This window comes from Galeopterus variegatus, unplaced genomic scaffold, assembly GCF_000696425.1.
Source record: "Galeopterus variegatus unplaced genomic scaffold, G_variegatus-3.0.2 Scaffold2217, whole genome shotgun sequence".
In the NCBI taxonomy this organism is placed as follows: Eukaryota; Metazoa; Chordata; class Mammalia; order Dermoptera; family Cynocephalidae; genus Galeopterus; species Galeopterus variegatus.
This window is the reverse complement of record NW_007728328.1, coordinates 153436-176435: the sequence shown is the minus strand read 5'-3', so window position 1 is coordinate 176435 and position 23000 is coordinate 153436. Positions and strand designations below refer to the sequence as shown.

The 23000-nt window shown below is 35.0% G+C and overlaps 1 protein-coding gene across 1 annotated transcript in view; it reads right to left on the bottom strand.

Annotated features, from left to right (window-relative positions):
- Window positions 1–13101: 13101 nt before the first annotated feature.
- Window positions 13102–23000, bottom strand: part of POLI (polymerase (DNA directed) iota) — a 27644-nt gene continuing 17745 nt past the window's right edge. The window contains exons 7-11 of the mRNA XM_008580945.1: window positions 22161–22252; window positions 19323–19453; window positions 15943–16148; window positions 13921–14295; window positions 13102–13780 (exon numbers count right to left, since the gene is read on the bottom strand). Of these exons, the coding sequence (XP_008579167.1) occupies window positions 13334–13780; window positions 13921–14295; window positions 15943–16148; window positions 19323–19453; window positions 22161–22252 (1251 nt within the window). The 3' untranslated portion in view covers window positions 13102–13333. The remainder of the gene's footprint in view (window positions 13781–13920; window positions 14296–15942; window positions 16149–19322; window positions 19454–22160; window positions 22253–23000) is intronic.

Below are 23000 nucleotides of genomic sequence, written 5' to 3'. Positions count from 1 at the left end.
TCAGAAAAGAAAGAACATCATCAGAAGAGGTAAAAATATACTATCCTCATGAGTATATTAAGTCATATTTGATAGTTGACAAAGGTTCAAAAGCAATTCAATTGAAGAAAGCCTTTCAGTAAATGGTGTTGGAGCAACTGGACATCCATAGGCTTCGAACTAACCTTACACCTTATACCAAAATTAACTCAGAATAGAACATGAACTTAAATGCAAAACTACAAAACTTTTAGGAGAAAATCTTCAGAACTTACAGGTAGGCAGTGTTCTTATACTTGACATCAAAAGCATGATTCTTAAAAGGAAGAAATGATAAACTGATCTTCATCAAAATAAAAAATGTATGCTATGTGAAAGACCCAATGAAAAGGATGAAAGACAATGACAGAACAGGAGAAAATATTTGCAAGACATTTCTGATAAAGGACTTGTATCTAGAATGTTCCAAGAGCTTTTGAAACGCAATAGTATAAGAAACAATCCAATTATAAAATGGGCCAAGGACATGGACATTTCACTGAAAAGGACATGTAGATGGCAAATAAGCTCATGCAAAGATGTCCAATATCATTGTTATTAGGTAAATGGAAATAAAAACCACAGTGAGATATCAGTACATGTTTATCAGAATCGATAGCATTTTTTTTTAAAAAAGTGATAACATCAAGTATGGGCAAGGATGTGGAGAAACTGGATCACTCATACATTGCAGGTAGAAATATGAAGTGGTACTAAGTTGTGCTCTCTTCCTTCTCTGGAAAAATTCAGCAGTATCTTACAAAACTAAACGTGCTTACTGTACAACTCAGCAATTGTGCTCTTCATCCGATAGTAATGAAAATGTTCGCACAAAAAAACATACACAAATATTCATAGTGGCTTCATTCTAAACAGCCCAAAGCTGGAAACAACCCACATATTCTTTAATGGGTGAATAAATTGTGGTAATCGATACATGGAATACTACAAAGCAAGAAAAAGGAATGAACTATTGATACAACTTGGAAGGTCTCAAGGGAATTATGCTGAATAAAAAAAAGCCAATTTAAGATGATTAAATAGTGTATTCATCAATTAAAAAACACTCTTGAAGTGACAAAATTATAGTGATGAAGAACAGAATTAGCAGTTGCTGGGGTTGGGGATGGGCAAGAAGGAAGGTGGCTGTGGCTTTGAAAAGGTAGAGGGAGGGATCCTTGTGATCTCTTGTCTGTGGTGATAGTCACATGAATCTATACATGCAATAAAATTGCATAAATTTAACACACACATATAAATAAGTGCATGTAAAACTGGCGACTGGTGATATCTGAATAAAGGCAGTGGATAGTATCAACGTCAGTTCCCTAGTTGTGATACTGTACCATAGTTATGCAAAATATCATCATTGTGTGAACTGGGTAAGGGGAATGTGAATCACTGTATTATTTTTTACAATTGTATGCAGGTTTATAATTATCTCAAAAATTTTTTTAAAAGTAGAAAAACCTATTCAAGCCAAAAAAAAAAAAGAAAAAAAGAAAAAGAAAAAAGAGCCATGAGCATTTGTTTTTGAAATTTTAATTTTTTAAAAAAATTTTTCGGCAGCTGGCCAGTACAGGGATCTAACTCTGGACCTTGGTGTTATCAGCACTATGCTCTAACCAACTGAGCTAACTGGCCAGCCCCCTGAAATTTTTATTTTTAATGATCTATCATATCTCTCATCATTTACCAATATATAGTTGATATGTTTACATTATTAATACTTGTTTGACATTACGCTTTAGAAGCAGTTTCTCCAGTGAAGATTTCTAATCTCATTCTGTGGATTGGAATGATTAAGGAAATATCTAGCCCCAGGAAAAAGTCTGCTTTTATTTATAAATATAATATATTACATAACAAATCTAAACAAGCACGTACCTTTTTGGAATTGTGGCTTGAACAGCTGTAATGTTTCACAGAAAATAATGTCAAAATTCAAGTGTAGGAAGACACAAAAATATCATTCCCGTAAAGAATGGTTAGATCCTTCCATGGTGTAGTCACTTCCAACTCCTTAAATAATCACCTTCTAACTTCAGAAGTTTGTCTTCCAGCCTCTTTGTGTGAGAGAGGATGCACAAAAACTTGGGAGATGGGACGAAGGGCATAGTGGGAGAGATGATGAAAAGCGCGTAGAAAACCACTGTGATTTAGAAGAGCAGCTTAAAGGGAGTCTCTGGTTTCTGTTCCCAACTCACCTTCTAACTTCAGAAGTTTGTCTTCCAGCCTCTTTGTGTGAGAGAGGATGCACAGAAACTTGGGAGATGGGACGAAGGGCATAGTGGGAGAGATGATGAAAAGCGTGTAGAAAACCACTGTGATTTAGAAGAGCAGCTTAAAGGGAGTCTCTGGTTTCTGTTCCCAACTCCTTGAGTGTTGTTCTCTCTTCCTAAAACTCCCAAGATTTGAAGTGTTATTTTTCCTTTTCTAATAAATTTTTGGAAGACAAAATTAAAGGTGCAATTATACTATGATTTAGAATATGCTTTGTTTTGTGAATAAGCCACTTTTTCTGTTTTCCAGTTTAGACTACTCTTAGAAGAATGTGAGCCTTTTAGTCACCCACTAACTCCATAAACACACAAATCACCAAATTTCACATTTTAATAGGATATATATTCTAAGAAAGACAAAAGATTTTGAAATCAGAAAGCAAAAAGTTTACTCTTCTCCATTTCACAAATGACAAAGTAAGATATGTAATTAACTTGTCTCCTATTTAAGGTAAAATGTAAATAATAATACCAAAAAGAAGAAAAAAAAGGAAATAAATACTAGGTACTGTATCTTTGATTTTTTCTTCTTGCCCTGTCATCATCTCTATATATTATGATATTCTGCCATTGGAATTACTTCTAAATAGCTAGGAATTGTAGAAGGTACCATATATAATAACAAAAATTCCATATAACAGAAAAGTTTGGAGGTAATACTGTCATCAAAATAATATGACAAATAAAGATAATTTAACAATTTTGAACTTATTTAGATTTTCTATTAATCTTTTAAATAATGTTTATTTTATAAACAAAAATGTTTATATTTAATCAAATTACTTATTCCCTATGCCCCATATCTTGGATCTTATCTAACCATGATGTTGGAAACATTACATTAATGAACTAGAACAGTGGTTTCCATAAAGGGGAGTGCAACATTACTATATCAGTTAAGAAAACATTTGGCTGCAAACAACAAAAAATATGATTTACAGGGGACATAAATGTTGAGAGGTTTGTTGATCTCACACAAGAAGTCTTAGGAGTTTGTAGTACAGAGCTGATATGATGGTTTAATAATGCCATGGGAAACAAGTCTCTTTACATCACTCAATCCTGCCATACTTAATGTGTAGCTTTTGTCTTTCTGGTGATTGTCCCAGTGTTCCAAGCAAGAAGAAGGCTAGAAGGTAAAAGGCATTTTAGCTGAGTATATCCCCATTACACACCTTTCTTGGAAACTCCCACCTCCCAATGAAGATGCTTACCTGTCATTAGCCAGAAATGGAACACATGTCCACACGTGGCTGCAAAGGCACCTGGAAACATATTTCAGCATGTATAGTAAAAAAGCAAAGGAGAAGTTCCACTGGAGTGCAGAAAATAAAATATCAAAACTTCTATCTAGGGGCCGGCCCGTGGCTCACTCGTGAGAGTGTGGTGTTGATAACACCAAGGCCCCGGGTTCGGATCCCATATAGGGATGGCCAGTTCGCTCACTGGCTGAGTGTGGTGCTGACAACACCAAGTCAAGGGTTAAGATCCCCTTACCGGTCATCTTTTTTAAAAAAAAAAAACAAACTTCTATCTATATTTATTTTTTCAAAAAATCACTTAAGCTTTACTAATATATAATATATAGCTTAACTCTGGTACCTCACACAGCCGTTTATGAGAGGGTCCTGAAACACATATAGTGTAAAAGACCTTCTGAGGAATAAGGATGAGTTCCACAATGTGGATGGTTGCCGGCTTTCAGTATATTTTGACAAATTGAGTTTTACAGTTACAGTTAAGTGGATATAGTTTTAATGAAAAAAATCCTCAGAAAATGGAGAAGTGGGTTACAGAGATTTCTACAAAGAAACTAAGCATTGAAATACATATAATGCAAATAAAAACAAGAATACAGCAGAACTGAAATTTTACTAATAAGAGATCTTTGTGACATTACAAAATAAACAATGACAACATAGATCTCACCATAATGATGTGTAACAGACAATCACAAACCCTCAAGGGCATACAACTATTAACCTTATTTATCTCAAGTCTGTGGGTCACTGATTTACGCAGGGATCCGCTGGACTCAGTCACATGCCTAGCATTTAGTTGTAGGTCATCTGAGAAAGAAAGATGTGGGCTAGAATAATCAGGGTGACTTAGCTCCGCTTTGTGAATCTTATCCTTCAGCAGCCTAGCCTAGGTATGTTCTTCTGAAGGAGGAAAAGGAGCAAGGGAAGAAGTGGAAACATTATAAGTGCTTTTTCAAATGTAATATCCCACTGGCAACATCACATGGCCAAACTCCTAATCAGTGAGCCAAGAAATAGAATTTGCTTTTTTAGTAAAACTGTAAAGTCACATGGTAAAGGGGTATGGATATAAGGAGAGGGGGAGAATTGAGATCATTAATGCAATTGATCTAAACTGTAAATTTCATTTCCTGTGTAAATAACCCAGTTTAAGGTATTTTGTTATAAGCAACAGAAATGGACTAATACAGACCCCTCCCTTTCTGGGAGTTGCTTTCCTGATTCACTGTTCTCTGCAGCTTTTGGTTATACTATCTCAGATGTCCACCTTTTCCATCACCCTCCTTTATTCTTTCTAAAGAAATGATCGTTGTTAGTATTTTTATAGCTTAAACTATCTTTTAGTCCAGGCACTGGGTACTTTTGTTTGTACCACTCCCTTTAAAACTTATGAGCTTTCTGTGTCTGATTATGGACCACTTCACACCCAAAAGCCACACCTACAAGTGGTATCAACAAACTTCTCTAGACTTTCTCACTGCAACTTCAGGATCAGGCTTCTGTATGACCACACACTTAAGCTTTCTTCCACTTGAGAAGATCTACTCAGCACCAACTTAACTCTCTCAGAGATCTTAACAAAAGATCTGATAATCACAGCCTTGATTTGATGTTTGACCTGTGCTGATGTCTTACTTTGAGAATTTTGTTAGCTGGAAAGGCTGGAGTTAAGACAACAGTGTTACTTTCCAATTTAGTAGCTCCCACCTCTTCGTTACCTTTAACCTGTAAACTGGAGAGCTTTTATTTATTTTTTTCCTAAAGCTCAACTTTCTTTTTTATAGTACTTTAATCTCATGCAGTTAAGTGACACCAGGTGGCGCTTTCTACATTTTGTCTGGAGATATCCTAGGCCAAAGCCAAAAAGTTCACAAGGAACATTTTCTCTTTTCCAAGGTACTGCAGGCAGCTGTTTTACCAAATGTTTTATAACAGAACTTCTTAAAGCAGTTTCCTCACCATTATTCCAGCCTCTGCTAACAGATTTCTCACTGCCCAAAAGCTTAAATACCATATATTCTGGGGTTTTGTTTTGCAGGCATCCACTTCTAGGTACCAACTTCTGAGCAGTTACTATTACTGAAATAATGCCACAAAAGAAATAACTACACTTTGTTGATTCAAAGAGAAAATACATTTCATCATAAAATGATCGAGCTAATGCACAATCTCAATTTTCATATTAACTGTCCACCTCTTCCCCTATTCAATAATTTGAAAGCTGTTTATTGTTTTGTACATAAAATTAACAGGCTTCACAATCATCAATTACTTCAATATTTTTCTTTGCAATAAAATCACAAATTTATATCTTGACTAATGAGATTACAACAGAAAGCTCATGAGATTTCATTAGGTGATATCAAGAATGCTTTCCTAAATTTGAAAGTAATATTCAAATGTTAATAATAAAGGAGATGGAGCAAGATGACCAACTAGAGCTGTCTGGCACTTGTCTCCCTTTACAAAAAGAGAACAAAAAAGCAATGAACAAAGAAATATATTTTGACTGGAGCAACTGAAGAAATATGAAGCAGAGTACCAGGGGAGTGACAAAATCTTTGTGGGGCACAGAAGATGGGAAGAGCACCATAGAGAGCAGAACAAGGTATCCAGCCTCTGCCTCACCACAGGGTTTGGCTGAGTCAGGTGGAGAGAAGGTAAGTTGGAAAAATTCTGGCTATTTCCACTGCCATCACAAACACCAGCAATCCCTGCCACAAAGGGGTCCCCTAGTCCTTTCAGGCCCCAAACCCATCTGGACAGTAGCTGGGAGTTTGTGCAGCTGCATGGCCTCATAGTAGAAGCTCAGGGGGAGGAAACCTCCCTTCCTGCCCTAAGCGGTTACGGAACAGCACAATCTTGAAACCCAACCCACAGAGCTAGAGTGTGCCCTGCCACAGACCTGGTAAAACTCATTCCCTCCATCCTGAGGCCCCACCTATATTCTACCACGTTCATACAAGTGCCAGCAGAACAATGACCCTGGCTGCCTGGAGCCTAGGGCAGACAGAAAGACTGAGACCCCAGCATCAGAACCCACATAACATCTCCTCCCTCTATGTGACCAGGCAGACCCGCTTGAGTGGGGAAACCAGTAGGCTGCAATCATCCACATTCACATGCACCTGCCCTGCACAACCCATGGACCTGCTAAGCTCACAGCTGCCCATGCCAGCCAAGGCCAGCCTGGTGGTAGTTCCTCCTCTTCGAGGTTATCCAGAATCACTGCATCCTGCTTACTCCTTGCAGGCTTGTTCCCTCAGCAGCTGATCCAATGGCCCTCTAGAGCTGCCAGACCCTACTGTGCTAGTGTATACCTACTCCCTGACCAACAGCAGACTGGGTAGCAGCTTTCTCTTCCTACAGCAGGCCCCCAGGGAGCCACTGGGACCTGCGGTGTCCTTGCAGGCTGGCTCCAGGCTCAACAACTGATCTGGCATCTCTCTACTGAGCTGACAGAACTTGCTGCACCAGGGTACACCTGCTCCTTGACCAACAGCAACTCAGGCAGGGGTTTTGACCCAAAGCAGGCCCCTAGAGAGCTGTTGGGTCCAGCCGCACCCTTGCAGGCTTGATCCATCAGTCCTCTACATTATAATGATTAAAGGATCAATTCAGTAAGAGGACATAACAATCCTCTTGTCCCCAATAGTTGGGGACTTCAACACCCCTCTCTCATCATTAGATAAATAACCTATACAAAATATCAGCAGAGAAATATTAGATTTAAACTACACTTTAGACCAAATGGACTTGACAGAAATGTACAGAAAATTTCATACAACTGCAGAATATACATTCTTCTCATAAACACGTTCTCCAGGATCAATCACATGATAGGCCACAAATCAAGTCTCAACAAATGTAAAAAGACTGAGGGGCCGGCCCGGTGGCGCACTGGATAAGTGTGCCGCTTGGGAAGCGCGGTGGCGCTCCCGTTGTTGGGTCCAGCCGCACCCTTGCAGGCTTGCTCCAGGCTCAACAGCTGATCCATCAGTCCTCTACATTATAATGATTAAAGGATCAATTCAGTAAGAGGACATAACAATCCTCTTGTCCCCAATAATAGTTGGGGACTTCAACACCCCTCTCTCATCATTAGATAAATAACCTATACAAAATATCAGCAGAGAAACATTAGATTTAAACTACACTTTAGACCAAATGGACTTGACAGAAATGTACAGAAAATTTCATACAACTGCAGAATATACATTCTTCTCATAAACACGTTCTCCAGGATCGATCACATGATAGGCCACAAATCAAGTCTCAACAAATGTAAAAAGACTGAAATCTTAAGTATTTTTTTAGACCACAAGAGAATAAAACTAGAAATCAATAAGTGATACTCTGGAAACTATGCATGGAAATTATACATGGAAATTAAACAACATGCTCCTGAACAACCAAAGGGTCAAAGAAGAAATAAAGCAGGAAATAAAAAATGTCTTGAAACAAATGAAAATAGAAGCACATCATTCCAAAACCTATGGGATACTGCAAAAGCAGTTATAAGAGAGAAGTTTAATGCAGTGAGTGCTTTCTTTAAAAACTTGAAAGTTCTCAAATAAAAAACCTAATGTTACACATCAAGAAACTAAAAAACAAGAACAATACATCCCCCAAAATTAGTAGAGAGAAAGAAATAACAAAGATCAGAGTAGAACTAAATGAAAGAGACCAAAAAATGTTACAAAAGATGTTTGATTTTTGTTATTTTTATGTATTATATGTCTCTACTTAATATGCTTAATCTTCCTCTACTGTCTTGAACTACATCCCCCAAAATTAGTAGAGAGAAAGAAATAACAAATATCAGAGTAGAACTAAATGAAAGAGACCAAAAAAAGTTACAAAAGATGTTTGATTTTCGTTATTTTTATGTATTATATGTCTCTACTTAATATGCTTAATCTTCCTCTACTGTCTTGAACATATAGAATATTATTTATAATAATTTTCTTTTCTTGTATACTAGTTCTGCTATCTATGTCACTTCTGTATCTGTTTCTATTGTTTTCTCATTACGGATTGTCTTTTCTGTTCTATGCATGCTTTGTAATTTTAAAAATTGTATTACAGATGTGAATTTTACCTTGTTGGTAAGGATGTTTCTGTTTTTCTACAAATATTCATGAGTTTTGTTCTTCCTCATTTTAACAGGTTTATTAGGTGGAACCAGAGCTGCATGTGGTCTACAGCTATTGTTACCTCACTAAGGCAAAATTCTTCTATTCTGTTATCCTGTTCTCCATATTTGTGAGGTTGTCTACTCTGGCTAGTCATAACATGAAATATTTCTGTTCCTGTCCAGGCCCAGGAGATTGGTCCCTCTGCTCCTTTCAGGTGGTTCCTTTCCCAGTATTAGGTAATTTCTTCACATGCACATACTAATCAGTACTCAACTGAGGACTTGAGAGGTATTCTCTGCAGATTGCTGCAACTATCTGCGCAAACCTCTCCTTTCCAGTACTCTGCTCTGTCAATTCTTGCCACCACAGTGACTCCAGACTTGCAGCTCTGTTTCCTCACTTCATGGAGACTGCTAGGCTCTCTGGCTTCCTCCTTCCAGTGCTTTAGACAGTAGGCTAAATTGTAACAATAGGAAAGCCTTGTTATTCACGGTGGCCCCTGACAGTGTAGGCTAATGATGTGACTAATTGTGGGCCCCTTGGTAGCTTATGCTTATGACTTAAGATGGAGGTAGGCTACATCAGAAAGATCAACCACATGATTAGGGTGTTGAGACTTTGAGCAAGCCTGATGTCCAGGGAGGGAAGGGCAGCTAGAGATTGAGTTCAATCACATACTCAAGATTTAATAAATCATGCCTACATAATGAAACCTCAAGAAAAACTCTGAACTTTCTGATTATTTGATGTTTTATATCTTGACTTGGATAAATACATAGCTGTTGCTTATAATTATTCATTAACATGTCCATTTATGTTTATGTACTTTTCTACATAGAGATTTTACAACAGAAAAGTATTTTTAATATTAAAAATATTACAGATTTGATGAAAGATATACATCTGCAGATTCAGAAAGAACCTAAATCACAAACATGATACAAAGAAATCTACAGCTAGACATATAAAAACTACAGATCTTCAAAGATAAAAAAGAACGTATTAATACAACCCAAGAGAAGTCAGTTCTAAATCCACAGTTCTAAAGACAGAATATCAGAAGGTAAAAAGAATACTATATACAAGGCATGTCTGAGATGCAAGAAAAAAAGATGAGCCCTCACCACTCCCTCAACCCCCAAAAGATTGAACATTTGGACAAGCCAAAAGAAACATTAATTATATAAAATACTAATAATATTCAACTTGGAGATTAAAAAGGACTAGAGGAATCTGTTTAGAATTCATGTATTTCAACATCTTTGTTTGGAAAGAGGGTACAGATATTTACCATTTTTATATGTTTAAGTCTGTTAAAATTTTAAGGGTAATCAAAAGAACTTGTAATAGAATGTTCACATTTCAAATCAGTAGAGGGAAAATATATAATAGAAAATTCAACCAATCCAAAAAGAAGACAGGAGCGGGTAAAAGTGGGAAAGAAACAGCATAGAAAAAGAAAGATAGGATGAAATAAGATAGCAAAAATAAATCCAAGTAGACTTGCACTTTGGCACTATGGTGGAACAGATACTCTCAAAAGAGTTCAATACAAAACACTAGATCCTGGAGAAGACAGACTTTTTAATTCATTGGTGGGTTAGACTACATAAGTGAAATCTCAAGGCTTAACACTTCCACACTCAACACAGGAAAAAAAATTGAGCTGAAACAAAAACAGGGAAGGGACAAGAAGTATCAGGCAAGATGCTTAAAAGGTGGGTTTGCCCTGAAGGCAAACAGTAGCAAGGTTGGGGAAGATGAAACTAGGACAAGGGCATTCAGTCAGGTTCCTTGAAGGAGACTAATGCAGTGCCAAGGATTTTGTACAACCCTACTCAGAGAAGCAGCAAATGCAAATCATATCTGAAAAAAAGCATCCATAATTTAGGTTCCTTGGCTTCCCACAGATTAAACTAAGGCACATACTCAAGAAAACAAGACCCAATGATAGACAAGAATAACCACAAATTTAGAGTTACAAAGACTTAAAATCCTGAAATTATCAGAAATAGAATATAAAATGAGGTTTTTGTTTTTTTGTTTGTACTTACAATGGGTAATGAACAGGAAGATTTTAAAAAGAATCAAGTATAAAATATAATTATTGAAATTAAAACCATCATTAATGGCTTAAATAGCAGATTAAATGTTGCTGAAAAACTGATCAGTGAGCAGAAAGTAGTACTGATGAAATTACCCAAAAAGTGCAGCAAAGAGAAACAACAGGATGAAAAATATGCAATTAAGAGACATGAAGGATAGAGTAGAAAATCTATCATTTGTGCAATCACATTCCTACAAGAATAGAGGAGAAGCAATATTTGAAGAGGTAGTGGTTGAGAATTTTACAAAATTGAAAGACACAGGAAGCCAGCATACACCAAGAATAAATAAAAAGAAATCACACTTCTAATGAGGGAAAGTGATGTCAGTCCAGTCAGGGCACCTAAATGGAGCAAGGAGGTCAACTCAGCTTGAGTTTCAGGCATGTCTTAAATGGGAACACTCTGAAACTTTGTACTCTGCCATATCACTGAAGTCACGACTTCCTGAGTAAATAGTTCTGAAATTTTGGACTCAGCTGTATCGCATAAACTGAGACTTCCTGGGTAAGGAGCTTCTTTCTTTTTCTATGCTATGAATCTGCAGACTGCCACTTTTCACTACTCTCTCTGCCAAACTGGAAAGTCCCAGACCAAAGCCCACCTCAAAGAACTGTTACAACCAATCCCTTATTGCCAAGGCTGTTTGACACATTTTAACAACAATCATTTTTGTAACCACCGCTTTTTTAACCAGGCATTTTCCTTTAAACGCCCCTCACTTTTTTTTTCTTTGGAACACATGATTCAAGGACTCTTGAATCTGTGTCTTCTCAACTGCAGTCCTAAGGAATTCTCAAATAAACTCTCGTTTTCTCAACCAGATGATTAATTTACTTTGACACTTCCAAACATAGTAAATCTGCAGAAATCTAAAGAAAAAAGAGGTAATCTTAAAAGCAGAGAGATAAAAGATAACCTAAAAAGTTCATTCTAGGCCTAAAGATGTTGAAAGACTAACTTAAGGCCACAAAATAAGTAGAACTGTGAGAGATACCCCTTGCATTTCCGCTCTAGAAACTATATTTTGAACTGTCTATCTTACCTTCTCTTTTTAAACTTGACATACCATTTATTTACTTTCTCTTTTCCACTTAACCATTTTTCTTAAAACATTTCTAGCTGTTTTTCCTGAAATCATTACAGGATTATTAGAATTTTTTTAAAAATGATTTATTTACAAGTGATATACTCCTTTTTATGAGTTTAACTACCTTACCAGAATACTACATGCAGAAAATACTATAGTCTTTGATCCAGAGCACTAAGTATATGTATGAAAAACTTCTGCTGTTTTTGCTCCAAGTTATTTTTTTTTGATAACCCCAAACTGCCTGTTAAAATTCCTTGAGTGCTAGGGAATTTTCAAATTCCAAAGAGTCCAAGTTAAAATTGCTGACCTGAAAATTATTTTTGCTACTCTTTATTCACATTCATATACTTATTTTTAAAGTCTTTTCCTTAGATTACATCTGCAAAAATTACAAACTTGAGACCAGGACTCCCCCAAATCAGTGCTGAAATATCCTCTATGTCTTGAAATAGTATGTCCTGAATCTTATATCCAATTTTTAATCTGGAAGGCAAAAGGGGAAGGTAATAACAATGTGTCAAAGAGGACACTCACCAATTTAGTAATAGTATATATTTGTGGTTGGTATGACATCCTTAATCTCATCTCCCAATGTAGAGAAAATGCAAAAACATCTTGTTCACTGCACTCAGACCCTACAAACTGCCTACAGGGAAACGAACTTCTTCCACCATCCAGTATTCTTACAGGCCTATTGCCTTGCATTCCTGGTATCCATTTTTCCCTTATCTACTTGTATGGAGAGCTCCTTCCACCATTGTTCTCTACAACATATGTACTTCTCCCATCCCCAATTCCCCATCCTGGTTCTAGCCACGCCATTCATTCATTCAGTACTTATTGAATGAACTCAGGGTGCTGGGCATTGTGGTGGGTTCTAGGTGTACAAAGAAGCACTAATTGAATATACAGTATATTGCTTTGGTATTTTAAAAGTCAACTTATTAAATAGTATGTGGTACTTTAGTCAAAAATATCTACATTTTTAATAGGTTAATTAGCAGTAGGATTTCTGATTAAGCCATACTGCTTGAGACATTACATATTTCACAGAAAAAAATTGTTCTTTACTCTGTAGCATAGTAATGATTTGATTTGACAAGGCTAGATTTTATATGCAGGCATATACATCTTCCTCTCAATTTACGAAAAATGTACTAGTGCTGACCATGATATTTTATTGAAAAGCAATATAAAACAGCTTTAGAAATAAGAGGAAAATAATCTTTTACATTATTTCTTCTGTTATGAATATTTTTATGCTTTATGCTGCAATTTACTTCCCCAAACTATTCTTGCTTTATCTGGAACGTTTTACATTAGGTTTCTACATTATTGAATATCTATTAGTGTTTAATTTAGAAGAGCTTAATAAACTGCTAATCAGAGAACAATGGTACTTTCCTTGCTTTTTAGACCTTTTTTCTGAACATGCTTATTTATGTACAGTGTGGAAATCTGATCCTGTTCTCTTCCATTCAGCCCACAGTTCTTTTTGTATCTCTTCTGGTAGTTCATAGAAAACGTGAGGATCAATATCAGAAGGAAAAGTAATTTTCTCATCGACAGAATCATGCTCTCTATTTTCTGTAAGTCCTTCATGATGAGAGACTGTTGCTATTGTTTGCTTGTGGCTATCTGAAGTTCGGTTTTTGGAGAAAAGTTTCTCACGCTGCAAATTCGGAAATGAATGGAAAACTGATACAGCAGGGTTTGTATTTGAAAAGTGCAATCCTTGAGACTCTTTAGGTCCTTGACCCATTCGTTCATTTTTAAATCTATTATCTACATAATATGAATAATCCTTTTGACTAGACAGGTAAGAAGAACTACTGCTATTTAAGCCAGATGTTCCGGGTTCACAAGGAGATACAGAAGATACCTGCTTGCTATTGGATAAATGATCTCTAGGATTTAAAGGAGTATCTTGCATTTGTTTTGTAGAAAAGAAAGATAATACTCCTCTAGAGGCATGTAATGGACAGCTCAAACTTCAGGTTCACAAGGAGATACAGAAGATACCTGCTTGCTATTGGATAAATGATCTCTAGGATTTAAAGGAGTATCTTGCACTTGTTTTGTAGAAAAGAAAGATAATACTCCTCTAGAGGCATGTAATGGACAGCTCAAACTTCCTTTCCCTTGAAGTGTTTCTCTAGATTTTCCAGACAGGATTTCTTCTTGAATATCTACTGGGAGCTGCTTAAAGACTTCTTGGTCAACATCCTCAGGAAGTGAACAGAGTGGAAATTCATTAATATCTTTTTCTTTAGAAACATTTGTAGTATCTACTGGAGACTCTCCAGTTCTCGTACTTTTAATTCTTCTACTTGGTAGAAAATCCCAGTTTGTTTCTTTGTCTTTGGAAAAATCTTCCATGTGAGTGTCTTTCATTTTCTAGAACACAAGGATAGCAGAATAATTTATATATTTGATATCTTTTAAATATCCATGCTACTGAAGTGTGCCTATAGTTTATTATCTGACAACATGTTTCTATCCTGCTCAACAACTCAATCCTTTGTGGCCAGTTCCAAACAACTAGAGATGATTAATCTACCATAATTAGTCACACTATTGTGTGGATCTTTACTCACTGTTCCAGGAAGAGGTTTCCTTCCTAGATAGCACTAAACCAGAGTTAAGTATGCATTTGGAGACGTGGAAAGGCTCTTAACAATCATGTATTCAAACTTCCAACTACGTAAATAAAAAAATGATGGCCTAGAAAAAGTAAGTGATTCACCTATGGGTATTTTTTTAAAAAGTACACCCGTAGAGCATCAAGGACTGGTTTTCCAAAAATTACTATTCTAAAGGGTAACATTTAACAGAAAGAAAATAAATATTTCTATAGCAAAAATCCAATATTATTACTAAGATTTAACACTATTTAACATTCACATAAATACAAATTTAAAAACACTTTCAATTCTAATTTGCATAATTTTTCTATAGAAAGTTTTTCATTTAAATTTCCCCTCATTTTAAGTACCATAAAAACATTTATACAGCCAAATATAACTCAGTAAACATCAATACAACAGTAACTTCAAAAAAATAAAAGGAGGTAAAAAAATAAAAAAAAAAATAAAAAAAAAAATAAATAAAAGGAGTAGAAGAGATTCAAGCCATTATATTTATTGAGCACTTACTACTGTGTGCCAGATATATACAAGTACAAGGTACTTTCACATACATTTACTTCTGTAATGCCACTGTAAATTAGAAACTTTTGATTTTCATTGTACAATTAAAACATAACAAGTAAATCTTTTAAAATTTTAGTTAATAAATGGAATAAAAAGAGTCCCAGAAAAAAGTAAGTTGAAGAGATCATTCGCCACTATTTCCATAATTCTGTTCTCATTTTAAACATAAATGGAAATGAAAATATTACTAAAATTACACTGATTAAACAATAATAAATAAAAATATTTTAAATTAGAGTTCATTGTAAGCATTAACAATTTAGTAAGATAACTATTTTTTAAAGCATCTCACTTTTACTGAACAGAGGTTCATCTATATAGGAGTTTTGTTTTAGTCATTTGAAAATGTGATTGGCCTCTGCCTCTCTATTGGCACACTTTTAAATTCCACGACTGTAAAATCAGTAGTCAGTTCTTCAGTGTTGCTATCAGAATTCAATATAATTTCAAAATCAAGAAAATTTAGATATTTTAATAAAAAATTGTGAAAAGGGTACTAGTAGCTTATGTATAAACTGACAGACAAAAAAATCTGACTTCTAATATTTGGAAATATCTTCATGTTTATGAGCTAATCCATCATATTCCTGTATACTGCTTTAAAATATAACACTTCTGACACAGGAAAGTTCCATACAGGTTTTTCTCTTTTATGATGCTTATGTTTTCTTAGATCACAATATGTTTAAGGCCAGCAACTGTAATATGACAGATACTCTAAACAAGCAAATCATCCAAACAGTGTCACCCAAAAGAATCCCTGAATTACATCAGTTAAACACACACTTAGATTTGTAATTTAACCACACAAATTCAATAAGAGTATACTTACAAAACTGCACTTGCCAGAGTGTGAAGTTGTTGATAACAATGGTGTTAAGTAATTATCAATAGGCCCTCTCTTAGTAGTATTTATTGCTTTAAGGTTGCAGAAGCACACACTTAGAAGGGTAAGGTGAAAAGGCATCTTCACATTCACCATATTTCGAAAAAGTTTCATAAGTATATCAACTATTGGGGTCATCGCGTCATAATTTCCTAAATAAAATGTTTAAGAAGACAATATCTAAACACATCACATCATAATTAATATTAAGAGCTGAATAAAATTTATATTGCTTAGATTAAGAAATTTAAATCCTAGGTAGATATCATTGAGCATTTATATACTAAACTGCAACATCTTGATACTAATATTGAATACCAAATGACTTAAATTTTTCAGGAAAGTTGAAATATGGGACTCCTGATAATAGCAAAGTGATGTAGCCAGAAAATCCTCTCCTCAAAAGATTACTATAAAATTGAACAAAACAGTCAAAAATAACCATTTTGTGGATCTGAAAATGAACCAAAGGCAAACAAAGTAAGAAGCACCAATTTATAAACAGCTATTAGAACTTAGTTAGGTAAGAAAGTGGGAGACAGTAGCCTTATTGGCTAGGACTGTTTGCACGCCCCTTTACACAGCTCAGCTGTAGTAAGGTCTTTTCTTCCTAGTTCCAATGTACTGCCATTTACTTTTTCTTGCTCCTGTTGCATGGTCTGTGGAACATACAGTCCCTCGACAACTTCAAGCCCTGGCCCAGGCCCAGTGTCCACCTTACCATTGCCCTACCAATTCAAACATTGTATATTCCAAGCCAGTGCTGTAAACTGTATCCTGACTTCCTTTCATGCCCACCCACCATCCTTGACTTGCCTATACCTAGCACACTGTTTCCTCCAGCTCTTGGTCTTCAGGCATAATGCCCTCCACCTTTGCGCTGGCAGCAGAATACAGATTCCTTCAGCACAACCACACACCTGTCTCAGCTTGCCTGCATCCTGAAGGGCAGTTTCCAGAAGCTTCCGAACATGGATTCTGTATACCCCAGTCATGTGCTGCCCTGGCAGTGAGCAAGATCCCAACATCCGATTCTTTCTGTATGTCCACCCGCCAGCCTCAGCTCATTCACAGATCAGAAAGTGGTTTTCTTTTTGCCCAGTAACTATGAACCAGCTCTGGGCCAGATAACTCACTAGATTTCTCCATCATCCAGTGTTCTACAACCATGCCTTCTAGGGAGAAAGGCGTTCCCCTTTCTAGTTTGTCTAGCTGTAGACAAACTTTTTACTTAGTCCTGGGATGTCCTTTAGTGTGCTCTTTATACTTTTATCGTCACTCCCCTACTATAGTTTAATAATTCTTTATTTGAAACTCCCTGTTCGAATTCCTATGTACTGATTGGAAGGAGACTGATGTTTAAAAGTTAACTCCTCATCAAAAACAATGGAAACCGAAAGACAGTAGAATGACATATTCAAGGTATGGGAAGAAAAACACTATCAAGAATCATACATCCAGCCATGCTGGGTGAATTTTAATTAAGTTGAGTTGCTAGATACTGTTGCTTAACTCTTCAAACACAAATGGCACATTCTCCAGCATAGACCATATGCTAGGCAATAAAATAAGTTTCAATAAATTTAAAAGGATTGAAATTAGTCAAAGTATGTTCTCTGCTCAACATGAAATTAAATTAGAAATCAACAACAGGGAAATCATCAAATATTTGGAAACTAAAAAAAAATTCTAAATAAGTTTAGGGGTAAAAAAGAAATCACAAGGGATATCAGAAACTACTTTGATCTTAATGAAAAATAAACACAACAAAATTTATGGAATGCAGCTAAAGCACAGCTTGCTTAAAAGGAAATGTATAACTTTAATCTTAATTACTTGAAAAGAAGTATGAAATAAATTATCTAAGTATTCATCTTAAGAAACTGGGGTGGGGGAGGCAAATTAAACTTAAAGCAAGCAGAAAAAAAAGGAAATAATAAAGATCAGAGCAGAAATAAATGACATGGTCAAGGGTTCAGATCCCTGGGCCAGCCAACTGCCAAAATTAAATAAATAAATAAATAAATGAAATAGAAAGTAGAAAAACAATAGAGAATCAAGGATATCAAATGTTGGATCTTGGAAGAGATCAAGAAAACTGATGAATTTTTGCTAGAATGACAAAGAAAAAAAGAGAATACACGAATTAACAAAAATCAGGAATGAAAGAGGAAATATCACTATAGGACTATAAACAGCCAGAACAATTTTTTAAAAGAATAAAGCTGGAAAAGTTATACTACTTAATTTCAAAACTTAACAGTAATCAAGACAGGGTAGAATCGGTATAAAGATAAACATACAGAGCAATGGGACAACAAAGTCAAGAAATAAACTCTTATACTTATGGTCAATAAATTTGGAGAAAGATGCCATGGCAGTTCAATAGGTAAAGCATACTCTTTTAAACAAATGCTCCTGGAACATCTGGATATCAATATGCAAAAGAATGAACTAAGACACTAACTCTACACCACACATAAAAAATTAACTCAAAATGGATCTAAACATAAAGCTTAAAACAGGGCTGGCTGGTTAGTTCAGTTGGTTATAGGGTGGCGCTGATAACACCAACATCCAGAGTTTGATCCCTGTACTGGCCAGCTGCCACAAAAAAACAAAACCAGAAAAAACATAAAGCTAAAAACTATAAAACTTGTAAGAGAATACAGGAGAAAATATCTACGACTTTTGAGTTAGGCAAATAATTTTTAGATATGACACCAGAAGTACTATCCATAAAAGAAAAATCACAATTAAATACCACTATATACCACTAGAACAATTATAATTAAAGAGACTGATAATACCAAATGTTAGTGAGGATATGGAAAAACTGGAACCCTCATACACTGGTGGTAAGAATGTAAATTGTTACATCCACTTTGGAAAAAAGTTTAGCAGTTATATAAATGGTTCATCTTACCATGTGATCCAGCAATTCCACTCCTTGCAATCTACCCAAGATAAATGAAAACATATATCCACCCAATGACTTGCACACAACTGTTCACAGCACCATTTTTCATAATAGCCAAAAAATGGAAACAATCTAAATGCCCATAACAAAGTTATTTCACACTGCATAACTGTCACAGTTTTGTTCTCTTTGAATTTGGGAAACATTCGGCCAAGTCTTTACTTTTATTATCTATTTAAAAACAACAACAGAATTTTCCACTGAAAATTCCTGATAGAATAAAAGCATTTAATTGCTTGCTAACTCCCTGTGAAGACCCTCCACTCTTGGAGCAGATTTCTTATTTGCAATTTGTTTTTTTAAGAGTTTAATCTGTAAATTAAATTCTTAGAAAACTAGTGCATACCTGTCCCTAACTTCTGAATTACATGAGATGGAATAGGACACTGACGAGTCTCACGACTACAGTGCTTCTCAGATGAATACCGACGGATTACTAATCTTATCGTATGGGGCTTCCTTCCATCTTGGCATACTCTAAAAATAAAGAGAAAGTGAAAGTGGAAATAAATAAGAAAAAGCATTACCTAAAGATTTTTTAAGTGGTATAACACCCCATTTATCTAAAGGTGTCAGATTTGATAACTATAACAATTATATACACAGTAGATATTCAATTTCAAGATAGTAAACTGACTGCCCAAATAAGTATCAAAAGTCTAAGTACTAAAGCTCCAAAGTTTTAAACATCAGGCTCTAAGGCCTCACTCAGAATTGAGTGCTGTCCACAGTAGATATTCAATTTCAAGATAGTAAACTGACTGCCCAAATAAGTATCAAAAGTCTAAATACTAAAGCTCCAAAGTTTTAAACATCAGGCTCTAAGGCCTCACTCAGAATTGAGTGCTGTCAGAAATAGAACAGAAATAAAACATAATCATAACAAGCTGTTTTATAATACAAATCTAAAACATAACTAAAAGTAACATATTAAAATCAATAGGAAATTTAAGAAACTGAATCATTCACTCATAGAAGTAAATAAGTAAAAATTATAAGAAAAAAACTTTTTATAGATTTTTTTCACACCACAAAATATTACAAAAAGAAAAACTCATCTACAAAATAAGATTTTAAGTATACAGCACTCCCCCAAATAAATCCCATAGAGCCAATAAAATCACCATTATATGATGGTATATTAGAGCAATATCTTGAAAGATCAATTATGTAGTATATTTAGGAAGTTAAGTACACATGTGCATCTTAGAAGAGTTTCATCCAAATGGTCTTGGTTTTGGTGTTAAAAAAAAAGTTTTAATGATACAGAAAATTCACTTAAAAAGGAGAAAATCAAATTACTGGGGAAAATGTCATGAAAGGACATTATTTTCCTTTTTATATGCATGGCAATGCACATAAAACCAAATCACAAACATAAAGAACAAATATTATGCACTGTTAAACATAATCAAATTGAAGACTTTGAATTAGAAAAATTAGTTTTATAGTAAAAAAATTTTTTATATCTCTTACTGTTTTATCACAAAACTTCTTGATGGATGCTTAACTAGGATAATAAAATGTCTTAAATGATTCCTGTAAACATGTTACTAGTTTAAATATCTTCCAGTTAAACCTGTTCTATTAAGTAATTATGCAATTTAAAGAGTGTGACACACTAATTAAGATACAACAGAAAAAGCTTATACCCTAAGCAATCTTAAACTAATACCTAGAGGATGGATTAAAAATTATATACTTTTATACTTCTCACATATCTATAGTATTAATCATCACATACTCTAGAAGGAAAAAAAATAAGCAATTATATGCACACTTACACACATATATGTAATTAGTTTTTTGCCAGTCACTTAGATGGTATGATGCCTCATTCCCTAAAATAAGGGGCCACGGTGGGAGGAAAAGGGACCAGCAATCAGAGAAACAAATAAATAATACTTGGTATTTCACAGGTTTAGAGCACCTAGTCTCACTCCTGTGTTGATTCTTCAAATAAGAGGACCTGTAAAATTTACACTTCTTGTGACTTCTTTATATGTAGAACTGTTTTCAGCGACCAGGCATTTCAGAGTAGTCTTACATTTAGCTGAAGCAGAGCAGAAGCAGAGTGCTTTCACTAGCACACTCACAGGCCCAGCCTACGTCATACTGATGGAGCTGGGTCATACAGCCAGTCCCAGTTACATGCAGCCAACAATGAGCTGCATGGCTCTGCTCAAGACATACAAACCACGCTGCATGTGAAAACAAAGTTGTAGGAAATTTCACTCATCAGTTTTCTAAGACTTACACTCATCCCCAAACCGTTTTCTCTAAATACAGTTAGCCTTCCAGAACCACTGTAGAAGCACACCTACTCAAACTGTTAGACCCCTGATATTCCAATTTGAGAAATTTCTAACAACAAGAAGAGAATCAAAGAAATGGGAGGAAAAGAGACAATACTCTTCTATGGAGTACCGAGAAATCACGTATAATGGCTGCTAAGGAACATCAGAAAATTAAATTTCTTGTTCAATTTGAGTTATGCTACTTGTATATTCCTAATCCCTGTTGACCTTTCACATCCTTACAGATCAGAAGCACTGCACATACATGCAATCACTCACACTGCTCACATATAGCCCCATTTAGTCATTGCTTCCTTTGACTCCATTTTCTTTCACATAATCTGAGGCAAAGGGATATAAGGGTTTTTCTGCTTCCTCCATCATTTTTGCTTTAATAATTTTATATCCTCAACCATCACAAATTTCTACACTTATGTCTATAGAAGGAGTTTTAAAATTGTGACAGAATTATTCCTCTCTGCATTCTTTCCCTCTTTCTGAAAAGTGACTCTTACATTAAAGGCAAAGGTTTTGCAATTGCCACAGGGAAAAATTAAAACTTCTTCCTTCTCACCTAAGGACTAGGAACATTATTAGAGCTAGCCACAAAACCCCTCTAGGTAACTGTCCGCAGTTTAAATTCCGCAGTATAATCAGTGTTTCTAGAATTAAGACCAATGAAAGCAGATGGATTAAATTAAGAGCATAAATTACTAACTATGCAATAGTTTATAAGGCAGAGAAATCCATTGATAAATGACCTATTTTTACATTGTTTAGTCTCCAGTTAATCTGTAAGTTCCAAGATAGAACATCAAGTATTCTTTCCAGATACTGTATACAGAAGTAATACATAGGACCACTTGGCAAAATGGACTGAAAATCACCTGTTCAAAAGACTACCAAGTAGTTCTTCAATCTTTTTCTTAGCTTCGACTTCTGTTGAACATTTTTTAAATGAATCTTCTTCACTGAAGGACTACCAAAGAAGCATAAATAAGGATTATTGTAAACTCAAATAAATAAATCCAATTATCAGTGTAGATGTCAAATAAATATTTAACACATCCTCTACTAACTTACCTCTTGTGCTTAGTTTGAACCATTTAGTTCACTTTTATATTAACTCGTTTTTATCTGCACAGGAAGTTAAGAAAATTATAAATCTTTAGTGCCAACTAGATTGTATGATTATTGTATGATTACAGTGAGGCTCTTAATCCCCTAGGACTTGAATCTGAGTTTATCCTTAGACAAGTTATTTAACCTTTCTCAAGTATAAAAAAGTCAGAAAAAGAAGAGAAGGAAATAAAAGAAAGAAGAAAGGAAGCAAGGAATACAAGGTTTGTTGTGAAGATTAAATGGACTAATGTATACAAAGCACTTACTGAAGTGCTTGTCACATAGGAAAAAAAATCAACCAATATTAACTGGATAATTATACTTTTCCCCATTTGCTAAATTATTGGACTACTCTGAAAACAAGATTTTACCTCATATATGTATTCTAGGCTATTAAAATTAAGTTGTATTCAAAGTGGCTAACTTGAGACTTAAAAATGTTTATCCTTGAGATTCAATTTAAAAATATTTACTCATCTAATATAATAAATCAGCCTTCTCATAGGAAAGGGATCATGTACTAACTTAATAAGCAAACTAGAATAGTAAGTACATGGTACTAAAACTAGAAATCTTTTTTTTTTTTTTTTTTTTTTTTTTTTTTT